The sequence below is a fragment of the Nannobrachium achirus genome (assembly GCF_963921795.1).
Source record: "Nannobrachium achirus genome assembly, chromosome: 12".
Classification (NCBI taxonomy): Eukaryota; Metazoa; Chordata; class Actinopteri; order Myctophiformes; family Myctophidae; genus Nannobrachium; species Nannobrachium achirus.
The window spans coordinates 53,351,847-53,370,018 of record NC_137832.1 but is presented as its reverse complement, the minus strand read 5'-3'; the positions used below and the strand labels follow the sequence as shown (position 1 = coordinate 53,370,018).

At 41.8% G+C, this 18,172-nt stretch overlaps 1 protein-coding gene across 1 annotated transcript in view; it reads right to left on the bottom strand.

The window, feature by feature from the left end:
- Nucleotides 1-2,158: 2,158 nt before the first annotated feature.
- The window catches only part of gldc (glycine dehydrogenase (decarboxylating)), a 34,261-nt gene continuing 18,247 nt past the window's right edge, over nucleotides 2,159-18,172 (bottom strand). The window contains exons 15-25 of the mRNA XM_080738244.1: nucleotides 17,875-18,017; nucleotides 17,104-17,179; nucleotides 14,308-14,433; nucleotides 11,907-12,056; nucleotides 10,807-10,919; nucleotides 10,016-10,157; nucleotides 5,121-5,232; nucleotides 4,321-4,416; nucleotides 3,980-4,152; nucleotides 3,802-3,882; nucleotides 2,159-3,212 (exon numbers count right to left, since the gene is read on the bottom strand). Coding sequence (XP_080594370.1) covers nucleotides 3,072-3,212; nucleotides 3,802-3,882; nucleotides 3,980-4,152; nucleotides 4,321-4,416; nucleotides 5,121-5,232; nucleotides 10,016-10,157; nucleotides 10,807-10,919; nucleotides 11,907-12,056; nucleotides 14,308-14,433; nucleotides 17,104-17,179; nucleotides 17,875-18,017 — 1,353 coding nt within the window. The 3' untranslated portion in view covers nucleotides 2,159-3,071. The remainder of the gene's footprint in view (nucleotides 3,213-3,801; nucleotides 3,883-3,979; nucleotides 4,153-4,320; nucleotides 4,417-5,120; nucleotides 5,233-10,015; nucleotides 10,158-10,806; nucleotides 10,920-11,906; nucleotides 12,057-14,307; nucleotides 14,434-17,103; nucleotides 17,180-17,874; nucleotides 18,018-18,172) is intronic.

The window sequence follows — 18,172 nt, the reverse complement described above, 5'->3', positions numbered from 1 at the left end:
TTGGAATATTTCTGACCCGATTCTTTAAATCCTTTTAAACCAGTGGTTCTCAAACTTGTTCATGTCAAGGACCCCCAAAATTAAATGTATTTGGCCGCGGATGCCCAACTCAAAATATGTTGTTCCAGGGACCACCCAGAAGCAGAGACTTCAGTTACAAAAGTTTGCTTTGAAAAATATGTATTCAAAGATTTGCAAACATTTTCACAATGTTTCAAAAATAGATCTACAAGCTGTGAGCTGTTAAAATACAATGTAACAGCTACAATCAGCTGTTGTATATCTGCTATTTTTCAATAACTAAAGTATATAGTATATAAGTATATAAATATATAATATATAAATATATATGTATATAAAGTATATATAATTCCAGATCTCTAACACACTTTTTTCCTATCGCCAAAATAAAAGTCTGGGTTTCCGAGGCTACTAACACACTGAGGATACCATCTCTGTTGGCTAGAAAGCTTGTATGTCCAGTGTTTCCTATATCAGTTTTGGCCTCCGACTCATGAGATTTTAGTCACAATAATACTCCAATACCTTTTTATCGGTGAACCATTAAACGTGGCGTCCCTGGCTATTTTGGGCATGCAAAAATCTCCTAAAACGTAAATAAAATAGATGTAGAAGCTCAAAAGGTGATGCTCGGCAGGCAAATTTATTTTTATAAGTTAGGGCTTAATATATTTGTAAAAACCCACGTAAAGTAGCCTGACACTCAGCCTGAATTTATATTTCGTTTCACTCCGTTATTCAACAAATGTTTTAATGGGAGTGGCTAGCGATTCAGGTTCTGCACTGTAAAAAATAAAAAGTTGGAAAACTCAAAATTTTAAGGCAACAAACTTCAGAAAACTTTAAAGTTTAGGGCAACTTAGAATTTTAAGTTAAGCAAAAATGATAAAAGCTGAGGCAACTGAAAATGTTAAGATAAACCAACTAAAGCAATTTAAGCAAAACTTAAAGTTTTATGTTTGATTGTCTAACTTAAAAGTTTTCTGAAGTTTGTTGCCTTCAATTTTTGAGTTTTCTCAACTTTTATTTTTTACCAGGCTACAAATTGGCCCCTTTTTCACCAGAAGAACTTTGATTCCAACTTTTTTCGAACCAATTCATTTTCATTGGAAACACTCAACTGGTTTAATATTAGGCGGGGTGAAAAGAACTGAACCGGTTCGATACCGGTGGGAAAAGGGCCAAAGAGTATTGATCTATTAATAAAAAGAGGTTTAATCCACCCAACAGTGATGATATAAAGTATGTTTGCCAGCATTGATATCAGTAATGCCGGTAGGACAAACTACTACTGGTTCTGGATAAGCCTAACCCTTATTTACTTCTGTAAATATTTTTTGACATTACACAGATATACTTGCCCTTTGGATTCAAGGAGGTTAACTTGCATACTTATCTAATAGTTCTATGACATAGAACATTGTGTTTGTGCTGGACAGTTCTTGGTACAGTAAAAGTTCAAAGGCTGAGATTAGGCCTACTCTACACTTTTTATTCTTGAAGGCCTAAACCATTATTTTGATTAGTGGATTCATTGAAGCAGTTTAATCTCTTTAAATTAAAGGAGTAGTTCACCACTTTTCAACCTGTCTTCATATAATAGGTCCTCACTAATGTTCATGATGAAATATCACAATTTTTTTCTACTCAGTCCAAGTCTCCTAGGAGAGCTGTGGGAAGTTCAGAATCCATCGTCTTGTGACATCATTTTCCCAAAAAAAAGATATTATCGCGAGAACAATGGCTTCCACTTTAAAATTGCAACTTTTCAGGAATAGAAAGCCTGCAGTTTCTATAAGCTGGATTGGCAATCGATGATGTCACAAGACGATGGGTTTCTGACCTGCCCACAGCCCTCCTCAAGCTATTTTTGAGTGAGGACCAATTATATGAACATAGGTTGAAAAGTGGTGGAGTGCCCCTTTAAGTAAAAAAAAGAAAAAAAGGTCAAAGGCAAATTAAATGTTGATAAAGGACTTAAGACAATTCTAGAGTAGAGCTTTACATCTTTTCCTGTCAGGTTGAGGAAAATCAGTGTAATGAAAGGGCTGCCTTTTGAGTGTTCCACCAATTGCCACAGAGTGGCAGTGTTGCCTTAATTCCTAGAGTGACGTGTCACAACTCAGACAAAAAGAAAAAAAGGTTTAATACATAATTTATTTGTTCTAAACAAAACAAATTTAGATTAAAAAACAAACAAAACAATTCACCCATAAAAATTAACAGCATTAAGACTAGCCTCATCTGTTAGGCTTGCTCACAATAAACATTACAACGTTTTCAAACATTTGGATGCAAATATTAACAAAAGCCTACATGATAACGTGATAACGTTTAGTCGAATCTCAGATGAAACAAAATGGGAAATCGAGGCAGCTATTTGTACAACATAGAAAACACCGTTAATTAATCCATTTGCAACTGGGAGTGAACAAATGGAATCAATTGGAACTTTAAAGGTCCATTTGGTTACATTTGTACACTCAGAGTTAAATTAACACTGAGGATTTTACTGTGTAGAGGCACCAAGGGCATTATATGGATAGAGTCTGTAACTCCACCATGTTCCGCATAGGAAGCCGTGATCCGTTTGTCAAAAACATACACCAAAATACATTTAAAAGTGTCTTTAAAATATTTGTGAATTTTCATTTGTACTAAACGGCAAGCCTACATAAGCTCCGGCTAATTTGGTTTCCAGTAAGACTTATTTGTGTGACTGCAAAGGCGAAACCGAAACGAGGTGGAGAGTACTAGAAGGGACGTCCACTTTAGTTTCTGCGGAATGTCAGCACTTCTGATGTACAGGACTGTTAGGGCGGAAGCGTCTGAACATTGTGTGAGCCAACGAGTCTGTCTCGAGAGACTAATACAAAGCTCTTCGTAGGGTATTCAGTGGTGCGGTCGTGGGGTTCGTATCGATGGAGAGGCCTCGGCGTCCTGCATGGGGTTGTGCTTAGTTTTGTTACACGGGAAGTGCCAAAGATGCACCTTTGGACCAGTGGAATAGTTCGAGAGGAGTAAACCCCATTGTGGTGAATGGAGCGCGTCTACGAGGAGGCTCTGTTCTCCTCGTACGGAGACTCGTACACCTCCATGGGCGGGCAGGTGCACACCAGGTGCTGGTCGCCATAGATGTCGTCGATCCTGGAGATGGTGGGCCAGAACTTCGTCTCGGGCCTGATGAATGGCTGCAGGGAGAAGAGGGAAGGGTTGACTGATGTATTGATTGAACACCTTTTTTAAAACGGTACAAGCAGTACAACCAGTTAAAAACATGACGAATGGATGACACAAAAAGCCAGAACATTTGACACTCAAACTACTGGAACAAACAACAAACAACAGAAAAAACACTACTACACTATATTAATCACTGTTCCTTGGAACAAGAAGAAGAAAAAACACTTTCCTACATTACTAAATTCATGGTCATAGACCACAAGTGGTCCACGGACCACCAGTTGAAAACCCCTGAATATAACATCAGCCTTCCATGATGTATCCATGACTTATGACTCCATCGCTTGAATTCCGTTGTCATCAATGGACTAAACATATGGCAGACCACCCGTAAGGTTATTTTTAAGTCGCCGGGTTTCAAAGTAGGCCTTGTGACCCCCAGGTGGGCTGTTAGCTTTGCTCACTATAAACATAAAAAAAAAAAAAAAAGATAGCCAACCTACATAGCGTGTTGTGAGCTTGTAAATCAGCTATCTGCAGCTAGAGAGCGAAGGCTATCTATGGAAACGAGTGAATCTCTACTTTAAGTTCACTCACCAAAGGGAACGCAGCGTATTCCCTGGAGTAAGGTCTGTCCCACGTGGAAGAGACGATGGTTGCCAGAGAATGAGGGGCCATCTGCACACGCGCACACACAGATACAGTGTTAGGACTAGAGAGAGCAGTTACCGGTATTCAAAGATCAGTGCATCAAACCAATAAGCTGGTGTTGCACCTTGAGCGGGTTGATGCGGGAGTCCATCCTGCCTTCCTCGATGTCTGCGATCTCCTGCCTGATGGCCAGCAGCGCGTCACAGAAGCGGTCCATCTCGGCCTTGTCCTCCGACTCGGTGGGCTCGATCATCAGGGTACCGGACACGGGCCACGACATGGTGGGGGCGTGGAAACCTGGACACCCGGTGCGAGAAACCCACAATCATGATTGACGCATATTGGAGGGCACCTAACTGGAGACTTACGGGTCTCCAAATAATTGTTGGTTTTATGCTTTCTGTTAATTAAAACTCCAGAATTTGCCGTCATATTGTAAGGAACTGTATTTGCTAGGAATCTTACCGTAATCCTGCAGCCTCTTGGCGACATCGACTGCCTCGATGTTGGCCGTCTTCTTAAATGGCCTTACATCCAAAATGAACTCGTGAGCCACAAAACCTGTGAATCAATGAACCCAAGCGTTTAAAAGCACAGATCAGCCATGAGTCCAAGAAGATGCCGTTGACTTACTCCTCAATCATTTAGCATCCGACAAGTGGAAAAGTATATACTAGCTAGCATAGACATAGTATATGGTTGTGTTTAGACCAGTGGTTCTCAAACTTGGGGTTGGGACCCCAAGTTTTGTTTTTTTGTGGGGTCACCAGATGATTAGTTTAATGTTAATGTTTTTTCTCAATCAATGGTAAACAAATCCACACACCACTGCAGATTTCTAAAGAGACAATTTAAGGACTTTCAAGACCGTTTTAATACCAAACTGTCAAATATTAAGTAAGCAAGAGGCGAACATTGTGAAAATAGCCAATCTACATGCTCACAACGCCTCGCGTTGTGTGAGCATGTAGATCAGCTATTTTCACAATATTTATCTGTGGAACCGAGTCACATTAAACGTTATATCTACAATTCCAAGTGCTTGTCAGGGTGGGGGTCCCCAGCTCAAATATGTTTATTTTGGGGGTCACGCCTCAAAAGGTTTGAGAACCCCTGGTTTAGACATTAGGTTGGATATGGATATGTTTATGCATGGTGTTGATGGGGTTATGGTCAGGGTCAAAATCTAGGAGGGCAGTTAGCAACTGCGACTGCATAACATCAAGCTCCCAGTTTTGGAACTTGTGATCAGCAGCGTGGTTTACCTTTCCTGCCTTTGAAGAGGATCTTGTAGTGCCTTTCCAGTCTCTTGGCCATGTAGTTTGCGTTGAGGATGGCCACCTCTGTAGAGTGAAGCAGTCCCTTGGCGCCCATCATCTACAGGAGCAAACAAGGTACAGAATAACTATTAGAACTACAATCCGGAATTTATTTCAATGAATAAAATTTTAATTTAAACGATCTGGTATAGTATGGTCGGCCATAGCTGAGTGTAGCGGAGCGGCTAACTGCCCTTTTTCATCAGAATCTTTCAGTTCATGATAAAAGCGTGAAAATTGGCATGAACAGTCTCCATGGATCACTTGACAAGAAAATTGTCCGAGGCAATTGAAATTTCAAGATGGCGGCCATTTTTCAAGATGGCCACCACCGTAGTGAAGCAATTAAGTGATATAAGGGTTTATTTGATGATACAAGCATGGAAATTGGCATGAGCAGTCTCTGTGGGTCACTTGACAATAAGCCACCCACAGCTACTTGAAATTTCAAGATGGCGGCCATTTTTCAAGATGGCCACCACCTTAGGGGAGCACTAAGTGATATAATGGTTTATTTGGTGATACAAGCATGAAAATTGCCATGAGCTGTCTCAAAGGCTCATTTGACAAGAAAATGCTCACAGCCACTTTAAATTTCAAGATGGCAGACATTTTTTAAGATTGCCACCACCTAAATGGAGCATTAAGCAATATCATTGTTTAGTTAATGACACAAGCATGCAAATTATTATGATCAGTCTCTATGACAAGAAATCACTTCCAGCCACTTGAAATTTCTATTTTCAAGATGGCTGCCCCTGGATCCTCAAAAGATCCATTTTCTCATAGAAATGTATTTATTTTTCATTAAGGACGATTTGGTGTCATTTTATTTTAGATTATGTTAAATAACAACTTTTAACACATCACCAAAATACAACATTTGTTGATCATAGATAGATTAGAAAAGAGTGAATATCTGCACTACCAGGGCACAAACCAGATGGTGTACAGATCGCACAGGATTTAAATGGCATGAATGATTGGATTAAGTGTAGGGTTAAGGCATGAACTTGGTTGTATCCCATACATCAAAGTGCCAGGTAAAAGGTGGTAAAAGGATAAACTACTGCTGCTGAAGACACCGACGATACCAAAGATATCCATGTCAAGAGGCCAAGAAGATCCCAGCCCTGCAAAAGCTTTGTGCTTTATCTGTGAAGATGAGAGTGCAACGTCCCCCTTACAGGACACAAATATGATTTGCAAGGAACTTCTTGTCGCTTAGATTCCTGGCACATTCATTAACCCTTTCATTAAGTTTCATAATCATTGTGTCCTCTAAGGGGGACGCTGCACTCGCATCTTCACAGATAAAGCACAAAGCTTTTGAGGGCATGGATCTTCTTGGCCTCTTGACATGGATAGTTTTGGTATCTTCGGTGTCTTCAGCAGCAGTAGATGCTCTCTTTTGGGCCCTTTCCAACTCTGTGTTGTTGAACTTAAGTTTACAGCTTGAATGATATTTTGCCCTGTCTTGTCAATGTGCTTTCTATGCCATCACCTTCATCTAGTCGGGTTGGACTTAGTAAGATAGGCAGAGCATTGATCTTATTTATAGTGACTCATAGAATAGACTATGTGACAACCAGGAATAGTCTGGTGACCACCGGAAGAGACGGGTGACAGCTGGAATGTAGACGGCATCCGGGAGCAGGTTGGGTTAGTGCCTCAGCTTGTGTCTTCCGTGAGGAAGAAGCTCAACAAACCCACGGTTAGGAGGGCCATTCAAGCCACAAGCGGAGCCTGCATGCGGCACCACCACCACCATTGGGCCAGGTGGAGCCTACAGTACCATTGCAGCTCAAGAATGTACCACTCCTGAGTGAAATGTCTGGGGCTGGAGTCTGGTGCAATGCACAGCTCCTGGACCAGGGTGAGACATAGGAGGGGCCCGGACAGGAGTCAATCAACAAAGCCTAGTCCCTCCATGCGCGAGATTTCCCTCACCCAGTTTCGGCAGAGTAGTTCCGGAGCGGTGGAGTGAATGGTCCTGTCTTTCCCCAATGGGACTGATCATGGGTAGCTACTAGGACATAAGTCTTACTAACTTAATCAACCCCAGCTGGGTCACCCAAGTGAGGGGCATGATGTTGCGAGACCCGAAACCCCAATGAGCTTGGACTACATCACTGATGATACGTCCCAGGTGTATCCATGGGATGCTTTTTTGTTATGAAATAATGGAACATTTCTTGCAATGGTATCATAACTTGCAATGGTATCATAACCAGTGCGATTGTGCTCTCTGCTGAATAAACTCGGCTAAATTAGTTTTTCCTCAGTGACCTATTAACAAATGAAACATCTGTCCCAGTTAGTTTTCTCAAGTGTTATGATGGCTTCTGCCATGTCTTAGGCAGAGGCCTAGGGTTTATCCTTTTACCACCTTTTACCAAGCACTTTGATGTATGGGATACAACTAAGTTCATGCCTTTACTTAACCCTACACTTAGTCCAATCGTTCTTCCAATGCCATTTAAATCCTGCGCGATCTGTACACCATCCTTTTAATTAAACCCCCATTAACCATGGCTCGGCTCTCCCACGCTGGCACAACCTGTCAATTGAGGTGCGGCTATCTAACTAGCTGACATTGAACCCAATTCTGAGTTTAACAGCAGTGATATATCACCAATGTGCCCTGGTAGTGCAGATACTTTTATGTTGTATGATGAGGTGTTAAAAGTTGTTCTTTAACATAATCTAAAATATAATTTCACCAAATCGTCCTTAATGAAGAATGCATACATTTCGATGAGACAATGGATCGTTTGAGGATCCAGGGGGCCATCTTGAAAATAGAAATTTCAAGTGGCTGGAAGTGATTTCTTGTCATAAAGACTGTTCATACCAATTTGCATGCTTGTGTCACTAACTAAACAATTACATTGCTTTATGGTCCATTTAGGTGGTGGCAATCTTGAAAAATGGCCGCCATCTTGAAATTTCAAGTGGCTGTGGGTGTTTTCTTGTCAAATGAGCCTTTGAGACAGCTCATGGCAATTTTCATGCTTGTATCACCAAATAAACCCTTATATCACTTAACTGCTCCACTAAGGTGGTAGCCATCTTGAAATTTCAAGTATCTGAGGGTGGCTTATTGTCAAGTGACCCATAGAGACTGCTCATGTCAATTTTCATGCTTGTATCACCAAATAAACCCTTATATCACTTAATTGCTTCACTACGTGGTGGCCATCTTGAAAAATGGCCGCCATCTTGAAATTTCAATTGCCTCTGACAATTTTCTTGTCAAGTGACCCATGGAGACTGTTCATGCCAATTTTCACGCTTTTATCATAAATTGAAAGATCGTAGCACCTAGCTGCTCCGCTAGTGGGTAGAGAGGCCATATTAAAGTTATACCATGTAACTTTTTTTACAAAACAAATCTTAAAATTGTCCTAACTGTTAAATCGCTAACGTTTTAGAACACCCACTCCGTTATTTTCAGCTTCTAAAGCCTTCTCTTGTTTTCTATGATCCTTGCCGGGGTCCGGATTTTGCGGAAAAATGACGTCATCTGCATCATCCGTATACGTTGTGTATACGTTGGCCAATCACATTGCGGATCATACACACATGATACACTACCGGCCAATCACAGTGCGTCTCTTCAGGAAATAGCTTGCTTCAACAGCTTTGTTTACGTTGGTCTAGAAGTCTAGCATGTAACTAACTCCCCAACCGCTGCTCGTAGAGGGACACAAGAGACCTCTATGGATGCGTCTCGGCGAGGTGAGGCGGACGCGGTGGTCTGAAGGCCCGGTCCGCGGCGAAAAACGGACGAAAAAAGCAGACGCGACCGCGGTTTGCTATACTGCTACAGACCACTAGTTGAGCAACTTACACAGTATAGCTTTAATGGCTTTCACAGCTCCTAATAATTAGGATGGGTTAAATTCAGAGGTAAAATTCTCTATTAACAAGAAAGGCTGTGGTTGTGAGTCTCGAGGAATCCACTGGGAAATTAATTCCGTCTTACTATTCATGTTACATATTGTGATGTCAAGTGAAGCATGACCAAGCAGAAATTGACAGTTTGGGGCTTACAGAAAAGGTTACAGAAAATGTCCACTGAACTCAATGGACTTTTGAATTGGGGTTCCAGAAAAGTTAACAAAAAAAAGTTGACTCTAGGTGAAGTAAAGGGAAAAGGTGAACAATAGTCTGGTTGCCTATAGCAACCACACTAATAACAGTGATCAGATCAGATCAGTGATTCCCAAACTTTTCAGATCGTGACCCAAAAGAGAAACTAGTGAAAACAGCAGATCTCAAGTACAAGCTCTTCTTGGATTTCTTCATGAAATTACTGAAAGAAACTGTTTTTGAGCGGTGGTCACAACGCTCCTATACGTGGCCGTGTGTGTGGGTATGTATGTCTGTCTGTATGCGTCCGTGTCTGTATGTAGCCTGCAGTTACCTTTTCTGACCACACATGTTAAGGGAGGGGCGCTGTTGTTCAGACTCACATTCACACACACGCACGCACGCACGCACGCACACACACACACACACACACACACACACATACAGCCTCCACCGCTCAGTTCACACAAGTGTGATTTTTTAATTCATGAAAAGCTTTGCTTTTTTAGGGAATGTTTTTTGAAAACGTTTTGAAATAATTAAAATCAAAATGTAGGAAACATAAAATTAAGGGACCTGTAAAAAATATGTCCGTGACCCACACATGGGTTTGGGAAACAGTGATATAGATAATACTTTATGCTCAACAATCATTATGAGTGGGCTACTTATTGTTATGCTGCAGATTAGATGTATGATACAATCATTCTTAACAGTGGTCTCTGGTGGTGTCGTTCCCTGCTGACCTTGATGTATGCCCAGGAGATGGGCAGGATGGCACTGGAACCCCAGGGGGCAGCACTGATGGTCCCCAGGGAGCTGCCGCTGTTGACCGCGTGCATGGGCACCACGGGGTGGCTGGGCAGGAAGGGCGCCAGGTGGGCCTTCCTGGTGACACGGGACAGTGGTGGGAAAGGTATTTAAGTAAAAGTATCAATACTGCAATGTTGAAATACTCTCTGTTACAAGGAAAAGTCCAGAATTCAAAATGTACTTCAGTAAAAGTAAGAAAGTATTGGCATCAAAATGTACTGAACCCCTAATTGCTCCCAGTGAGCAGGTTGGTGCCTTGCATGGTTTCCTCCGCCATCGGTGGGTGAATGTGTGTGTGAATGGGTGAATTGTATCGTGGACTGGGATCATGCACTGGGATCAATTCAACTTTTATTTGCCAAGCTGCATATCCGGTACCATTTAAACCCTCTATAATTGGTAGAACAGACCTGTAAATAACTACTTGATACAGTCTTTTTTTTTTCACTCTCTACCAAATCTTTGACAAAAATGTATGTAAAGCGATTTGAATAAAACCTCTAGATAAATGTGCCATTTAACATTTACAGTGAGCGACGCGCATGGAAATTTATTTTCCAGTGTGTAGATCGTGGGGTGGTTGGCTCACTGAAAGAAGTGGGGTCAACCACATGCTTCTTTCCTATTGGTTGATGCCCGGTAAAACGTTCTGTCAATATGTACCGGTAGGATCTCCACGCGTTGAACGCGATGCGTCGACGCGCCCGCTAACAGACTGACTTACACTCCGATAGGTCCCATGCCGGGGCCCCCGCCACCGTGAGGGATGCAGAAGGTCTTGTGGAGGTTGAGGTGAGAAACGTCAGAGCCGTAGTCTCCAGGTCGACACAGACCCACCTGGAAGACAGAGCACAATGAGGGGAGTGAGTAAATATCGGCTGTGTCCTGTTCAAAACTGGCCTGTAGATAGATACACCTAGCCGTGCTTCTGTGTGCACCCCAGTTGTTACGTTGTTTTCTTCAGTATTTAGACATGTGATCAAGAAGGTTCATTTGTCACTGCATACAGGAACAGGCAAGTATATGAAAATAATACTGTGCCACAACAACATAACAATAACAATAATACAAACTAATATAAATGACGCCAGAGTTGGTATAACGATAAATTCCCCTTAAAGCAACCTTCTTTGTTGGAATTAAAAACAGATCAGACACGTGACTAGCTAGTAGCTACTATCAGTGCGGGACAAGGGCCTTGGGAAGGGGGGTGGGGTCCTGAGACATGAAGAGGGGGCAGGGTCCATAATCCAACAGTGATTGGCAGAGGAAGAGCTGAGGTAAGATCTCTCATCTGCATAATACTGACTTCAAAGGTCTATTTCTTTTGGCTTATAGCCACTATAAACTCTTATCTTATTAGTCCTTTTGGCCCCAAGCACTTTCTCACACCTACACAGTAAAATCCTCTGTTAATTTAACTGTGAAGAGCATACAATGGACTAGAAAGCCACGAAAACTGAAAGTTACTATCAAGGAAGCAGTAAAACTTTTCCACTTAACCACAAGTGAACCAAAGTGTCCCTATTCTGGGCATGTCATAATAGCCAATCTACAAGCTCACAATGCATCACAATGTGGCTAGTTGTGAGCTTAACAGGTCAGGTGGGCACTAGGGACATCTCGGGACATGTTCACCTCGATGTAAAATAATATATATATTTTTTTACTTTTGAAAGTTTTTAACAGTTTTCTTGGATTGTACTGTAAAATGTATCAACGTTTTGTAATGTAATTTATTTCTGTGTGGACCACGGGAAGAGTAGCTGCTGCTAAGGTAGTAGCTAATGGGGATCCAAATAAACAATAAACAATAAACCTCACCTGTGCGTTCATGTTGGCGCCGTCCAGATAAACCTGGCCGCCGTGTTGGTGGATGAGGTCACACACGTCTCTGACGTTCTCCTCAAACACTCCGAAGGTGGAGGGATAGGTGATCATCATGGCCGCCAGCCGCCCCTTGTGTTTGTCCACCTGCGTACCAGAGGGAGAGAGTAGGGACATCACATTAGGGATGGGACCATATGAACATTTCATGTCGTGATTATTGTGAAAAAAAAAGAAAGAAATGCGATTTACGATATTATCGCGATAATCAAAATATCCCCAACATCCAGTATTCTGGAGCGGAAAAAATAGCCGATCTGCAAGCTCACAACGTCGCGTTGCGTTAGTGTTTTTGAGCTTGTGAGCTTGTGTTGTGAGCTTGTGTTTTTAAACGATAATAGCTATTATCGTCCCATCCCTACATCAAATGAAACCTAATGGAACAGTGGATCTCCAAGTTTGGTATGCAATAGGCCCCGGACTCCCATAACTCAGAGTGTACAAATGGAACCAAATGGACCCATACGAATATAAGTACAGTAAGTAAGCCTTGCCGAGCCATGAGGCCCATAGGGCAGGAGCCTATCTCCTGATTCTGTAGCGTGAAAACAAATACATCCCCTGGACACGACACTAGTATGTCCCCCAATCCAAGCCTTGATGCTGAGTGCCAAGCAGGGAGGCACTGCATGGGTCCCATTGTTCAGGGTCTTTGATATGACCCGACCAGGGTTAGAACTTAGAGCCCAGACCTCCTAGTCTCAGGGTGGACACTCTAACCACTAGGGGTGTAACGATACATTTTAATAGCGATTCGATACATATCACGATACATGGTTGACGATACGATACATGGACGATATTGGTTCATTCATGGCGATACGATACGATTCCGTTCAATGATTTAAAATCGATATAGTAACTATTTGGCAAAGAAATTAAATCTGTGTGAAAGGTGTGGATATTGCAGGTTTTTAAGGGAAACATGTATTATTATGGATATAAATAAGTAAACACAGTGATTATCTGCCAAATACATGGACATTGTATATTGACAAACCTGCACCTTGAGATGAACCCAGAGATTACACATATTTATCAATAGACCAGTGTAGCTATATGGAAAGGAAAAGTAATTAAACCCCTCCTTTTAATTTTTTCTTCTTAAAAATGCCAAATACAATGCACAAGTAGGTATCGATACAATCGTTTCTTTGCACTGCCGATTCGATACGATACAAAATAAAACGATACGATTTGATTTTAGCTGGTTTCATGTCGATATACTTAGATTTTTTAAGTTAAAAACGATATTTCGATACAGTTACTATATCGTTACACCCCTACTAACCACAATCCCACTGAGCTGGTTGAATATGATGGGAGTGATATACGATAAACCTAGTGCAGTGGTTCTCAAAGAGGGGTCCTCGAGGGGGTTCCAGGGGTTCCTCAACTAAATGAAGAACAGTTTAATTTCACTGGCTAGATGAATGACAATAAAGATCATAGGTTTTAGTCTATCCACTGCCATCTCTCCACCACGGAATTGCCCTTATGTGGGTCCCCGCCACAAAATATGTCCAAATGCCACAGACTACCATTTGGTCCAATTTCAATTCCTGGGACCCCAGTCTAACTTTAAAGTAACCACATTGTCAGTTACAGACCCTTGTTGTATCAATCATTTAGCTGGGGACCCCTGGAGGCATCTAAAGGACCCCTGAGGGTCCCAGGAACGCACATGGAGCACCACTGACGTTGATTGTCTGTATTAGACTTCCTGACTGGCCTGATAACAGTGTTGATTTTGTCGACTAAAACTGTGACGAAAAATGTTTGTCGACTGCGTTTTTTTCACTGACGAAAACTAAATAAAAACGAACTAAAAACTAAGCTGTGATGACTAAAACTAAGACTAAATATATTGACAATTTCGTCAACAAAATAAAAACTAGACTAAAACGTTAGGGAGGGACTGGTGGAGAAGAGAGTCATTTTATGTTTGGTTGCTCTCAGGTGTTGCATGCTGAAAATAGCCGATCTACAAGTTCACAACGCGTCGCGCTGCGACGCGTTGTGAACTTGTAGATCGGCTATTTTCAGCACGCAACCAAGTGTAAAATCAGTCATTACGATGCCATCAAGGCCTGCCAAAATACATTTTAGTTGACTAAATCAAATGTAGATTCAGTCGCCTAAAATCTTAGGATATTTAGTCGACTAGAATTAGACTAAAACTAATACTTTTCAGGTGACTAAATTATGACTAAAACTAAATGTCATTTTATTCAAAAGACTATGACTAAAACTAAATCAAAATTTGCTGTCAAAAACAACACTGCCTGATAAACCCTGGCGAGCCTCCTAAGGCCAGGTGCAGGTTTCTGGTTCTCACCAGGGCCTTGAGGTGCACCATGTCAATGTTGCCGTCCTTGTCCACCTCCACCACCTGGACCTTCATGCCAGCCATCTGGGCACTGGCCGGGTTGGTGCCGTGGGCCGACTTGGGAATGAGGCAAACCTGGAGCGGGGGGAGAAATCCGGATTCAACCATCAATACCTCCTCTTGAATACAGCGTTTAACCTGAGTTACCCTACTGTTGGCCTAGTTGTAACATCCACGTTTTGTTTGTGTGTGTGTGTGTCCTTATGTTAACCTTACCATGTCTGAATAGATATAGGATAAGACTGACATAGCATGGGATGTGTATTGTGTAGGTGTACTTACTATTTTGTTGTCCCAGTCAAATTGTACTGTCTTTGACTTGTTTTGACAGATTTTATTGATTTGACTGTGTATGGTAAACACAGTGGGGTGGAAGGCTTATTTATGTTAAGATAACGGTTGTTGACAATAAAGACAATGTGTAGGTCCTGGTATTTGAAAATGCTAAACCTATTTTTCAACCCATTTGAAAACTTGAAAGGGGACATTCTGCACAATGAGTACTTTTAATTTTAGTAGGCTACTTTAAGTACATTTTGATGCCAACAACACTTTTGTACTTTTGAGCAACTCCACCATTGCCACACTGCAGTATTGAACTTTTACTAAAGTAAAACATTTGAGCGCTTTTCCCACCAGTGACCCCTGCTGATATCAACGTACAGAACAACTTTCATGTGGGGTCACCCATTGATTTTTATCCCTTATTAGGTTGATGCTTTTGGGTCACCCATTGATTTTATCCCTTATTAGGTTGATGCTTTTTGGCATGATTGATGTTGCAACGTAGTCACACAAGGCCAGTGGGGCGCCAACACCCATGATGTTGAGCAACGTTTACCGGCCGCTGACTGGAAAACACACTGTTCTGCAGGTTATACCACTCTGCAAAGTCTTAAAACCACCAAATATGGCATCTTGAAAGCAGATAAAACACACAGTGTTCTCGTCCCGTTATTTGAACAAGAGCTGCTGTGTTGAACCTTGACTGTTTCAAGGGATCAGGCTGGCACTGTCCAAGATGTGCTTACTTAAGCTCCGTTTTCAAAAAGTTTAAACACCAAGGCCAATGTGGAAAAGCCCACTTGAGACCTCAGGGGGTTATTGCAGGTCAGAAGGAGTCTTATCTCACTGTTTGTGGACCGTTTCAGATGCTACCAAGAGGGAAATGGCTTTGTGACAATAGATCCAAGGACAGTAGATTGCTAAATAGCTACTTTCCCCAGACAATACAGGCTGTATGACCAAACAACCCCCCCCCTTTCCAGCCTCTGACTGCCTGTCTAGGGTCAGATGCAGCCTGTGTGCTAAACCAGTGGTTTGGAATGGAATACAACCACTCTAAGGACTTTATTTCTTTACTGAAAAAAGTTTGCTTTTTTGGAAATGTTTGTTTGAAAATGTTTTGAAATAATAATTCAACCCAAAATCTAGAAAACAGAAAATAAAAAGGACACACAAATGGGTCCCGAACCACTTTTGGGGAAACAGTGTGCCAAACAATGCCACGGACGACGTGCCACAATGTGTCACATTGTGAGCTTGTAGTTCAGCCATTTTTCAAATGAAAACTATGGTATTAAGAGCCTGTGACTGCTGAATAATAAATAACTACATTGAATCCATTGGAATACTTTTCTTTGTAACCGTTTGACATACAAGGTTACCACCCAACAGTGACTATATGTTTGTCATCATTATTAGTGGTGTAATTACAGCAACAATGTCTGGAACAAAAACTAATTGTATTCTTACGGTGTGTACCCGTACTCATGATGTAACAATGAAGAAACCTTGAACCTTAACCCTGCCGTAAAGCTACCGCTGAGGAAATTTAAACAACTGACCTCAAATGCCATTCGTCTGCTGGGTCACAGTAACCTATTCCATCATGCCATCTATAAAACATGCTGACATAATTGGTTTTACCGTTAGTGTTAATCTGATACCATTAAGCTTCAGTTGGAATTCATGCCAGAAAACTGCTGCCAATAATATCAGGTATTCATATATAATAGATAAATAAATATTCATCTGCAATAAAGCCCGGTTATAGAATATCCACTTAAAGTCAACAAACACCCTGGAATTAGACGCAAAGCATATGGTTATATAAAGGATTTCTAGTAAAAAAAGGATTTCTAGTCAAAACATTACGTGTCATTGCTACAATGTGGTAGTATTCTTTTAGGATGGTTATCCAAGCAGCTACTGCCATCTGAAAGATTAATCTGCAGCTAAACAATGCATTTTAGCTAGTAATCTAACAGCTGATTAGCTTAATCTAACCGATTATCTAAATCAAGTATGCCAATTCTAGATATTAGATGATAGATACTTAAAATTTACAGCGCATGTTAAAATGTATAGTCATTCTCAATTAGTAAATAATACCAAGATGCGATCACGGTAGCTTCAAATTATTAATCATCAACCCAGAGTTTATTATTTTGCAGATTATTGGCTATCACCTCGTTGTTGCAGGTGTAAGGTACAACGTTGCTGTATTACTAAAAGTGAAACACAAACGACACACAATGAATGTGGTTTGGTAACAAGTATCATTATCACGGTATTCTAATCTATAATAGACAGAGCAGGGTCTCAGGGGATAACTCTTATTTCAGGAAACATTGAGGTGTGTGTGTGTGTGTGTGTGTGTGTGTGTGTGTGTGTGTGCGTGCATACATAGCATTGTATTCACCACGCAAACCTTAAGACTTTTCCCCCCCGTGCAACACTTACTGTTCTCTCGGTCTCTCCTTTTGCAATCAAGTAGGCCTTAATGGCTGCCAAGCCAGCATATTCTCCTTGAGCACCACTGTAAAACAAGGAACGCATGCTGTTAATGTACCGCGCACACACACACACACACACACACACACACACACACACACACACACACACACACACACACACACACACACACACACACACACACACACACACACACACACACGCAAGCACAGTTCAAAGGCCAATCTACAGGCATTACCAAAAGGGGCGAAAATGAGAAAGAGTGTGGTGGGAGGTAAAAAAGTAGCTAGCTGGTATCTCTCCAGGCTAGTGTAGCATGGTTCATGAGGCCAGTGCTGCTGATAGGTAAAAAGTAACTGGTGATAAATAGAATAGATGGGTAGGCCTAGTTCACTTTGTCAGCAAAGAGCCAAAGATATGAGTAGAGTATCTCTTCTTCTGTCCCGTCTAAATGAAGTAAAAGAGGAAACTCTCCAGCTGGAATAAGGTTACTGCCCACCGTCGAGGAGGCTGCGGTTCGATTCCTCCACGGTGGAAGGGCTAGTTTTAAACAAGAACGCCATCTGGATATAGAATCCGAGATAGATTCCGAGATGAAGCCATTTTCCTGCAGATCATTCCATTGCTTCCAACGGTGGATTACACTTCCTGGTTCCGTTTTCTCTCGGTGCCGCTCTGTGAGCTTTGTAGATCTGCTGCTTTTTCATAGTTAAAGCATAAAATAATGCGTTCCTGGTCTAAATGGGTTAACTACAGTACCTGTTGGGCTGGAAGGAGATCTTGTCGTAGCCGGTGACCTCACACAGGTCTTTCTCCAGCTGCCTGAAGAGCTGCTGGTAGCCCTCGGCCTGCTCCAGAGGCACGAACGGGTGAATGTTGGCAAACTCCTTCCAAGTGATGGGCTAATGAGAGAGAGAGAGAGAGAGAGAGAGAGAGAGAGAGAGAGAGAGAGAGAGAGAGAGAGAGCGAGAGAGAGAGAGAGAGAGAGAGGGGGGGGGGGGGATTTTAACAGTTCTACTGCCAGATGTATTATTTATTTATTGGGGCTGGTGCCAGC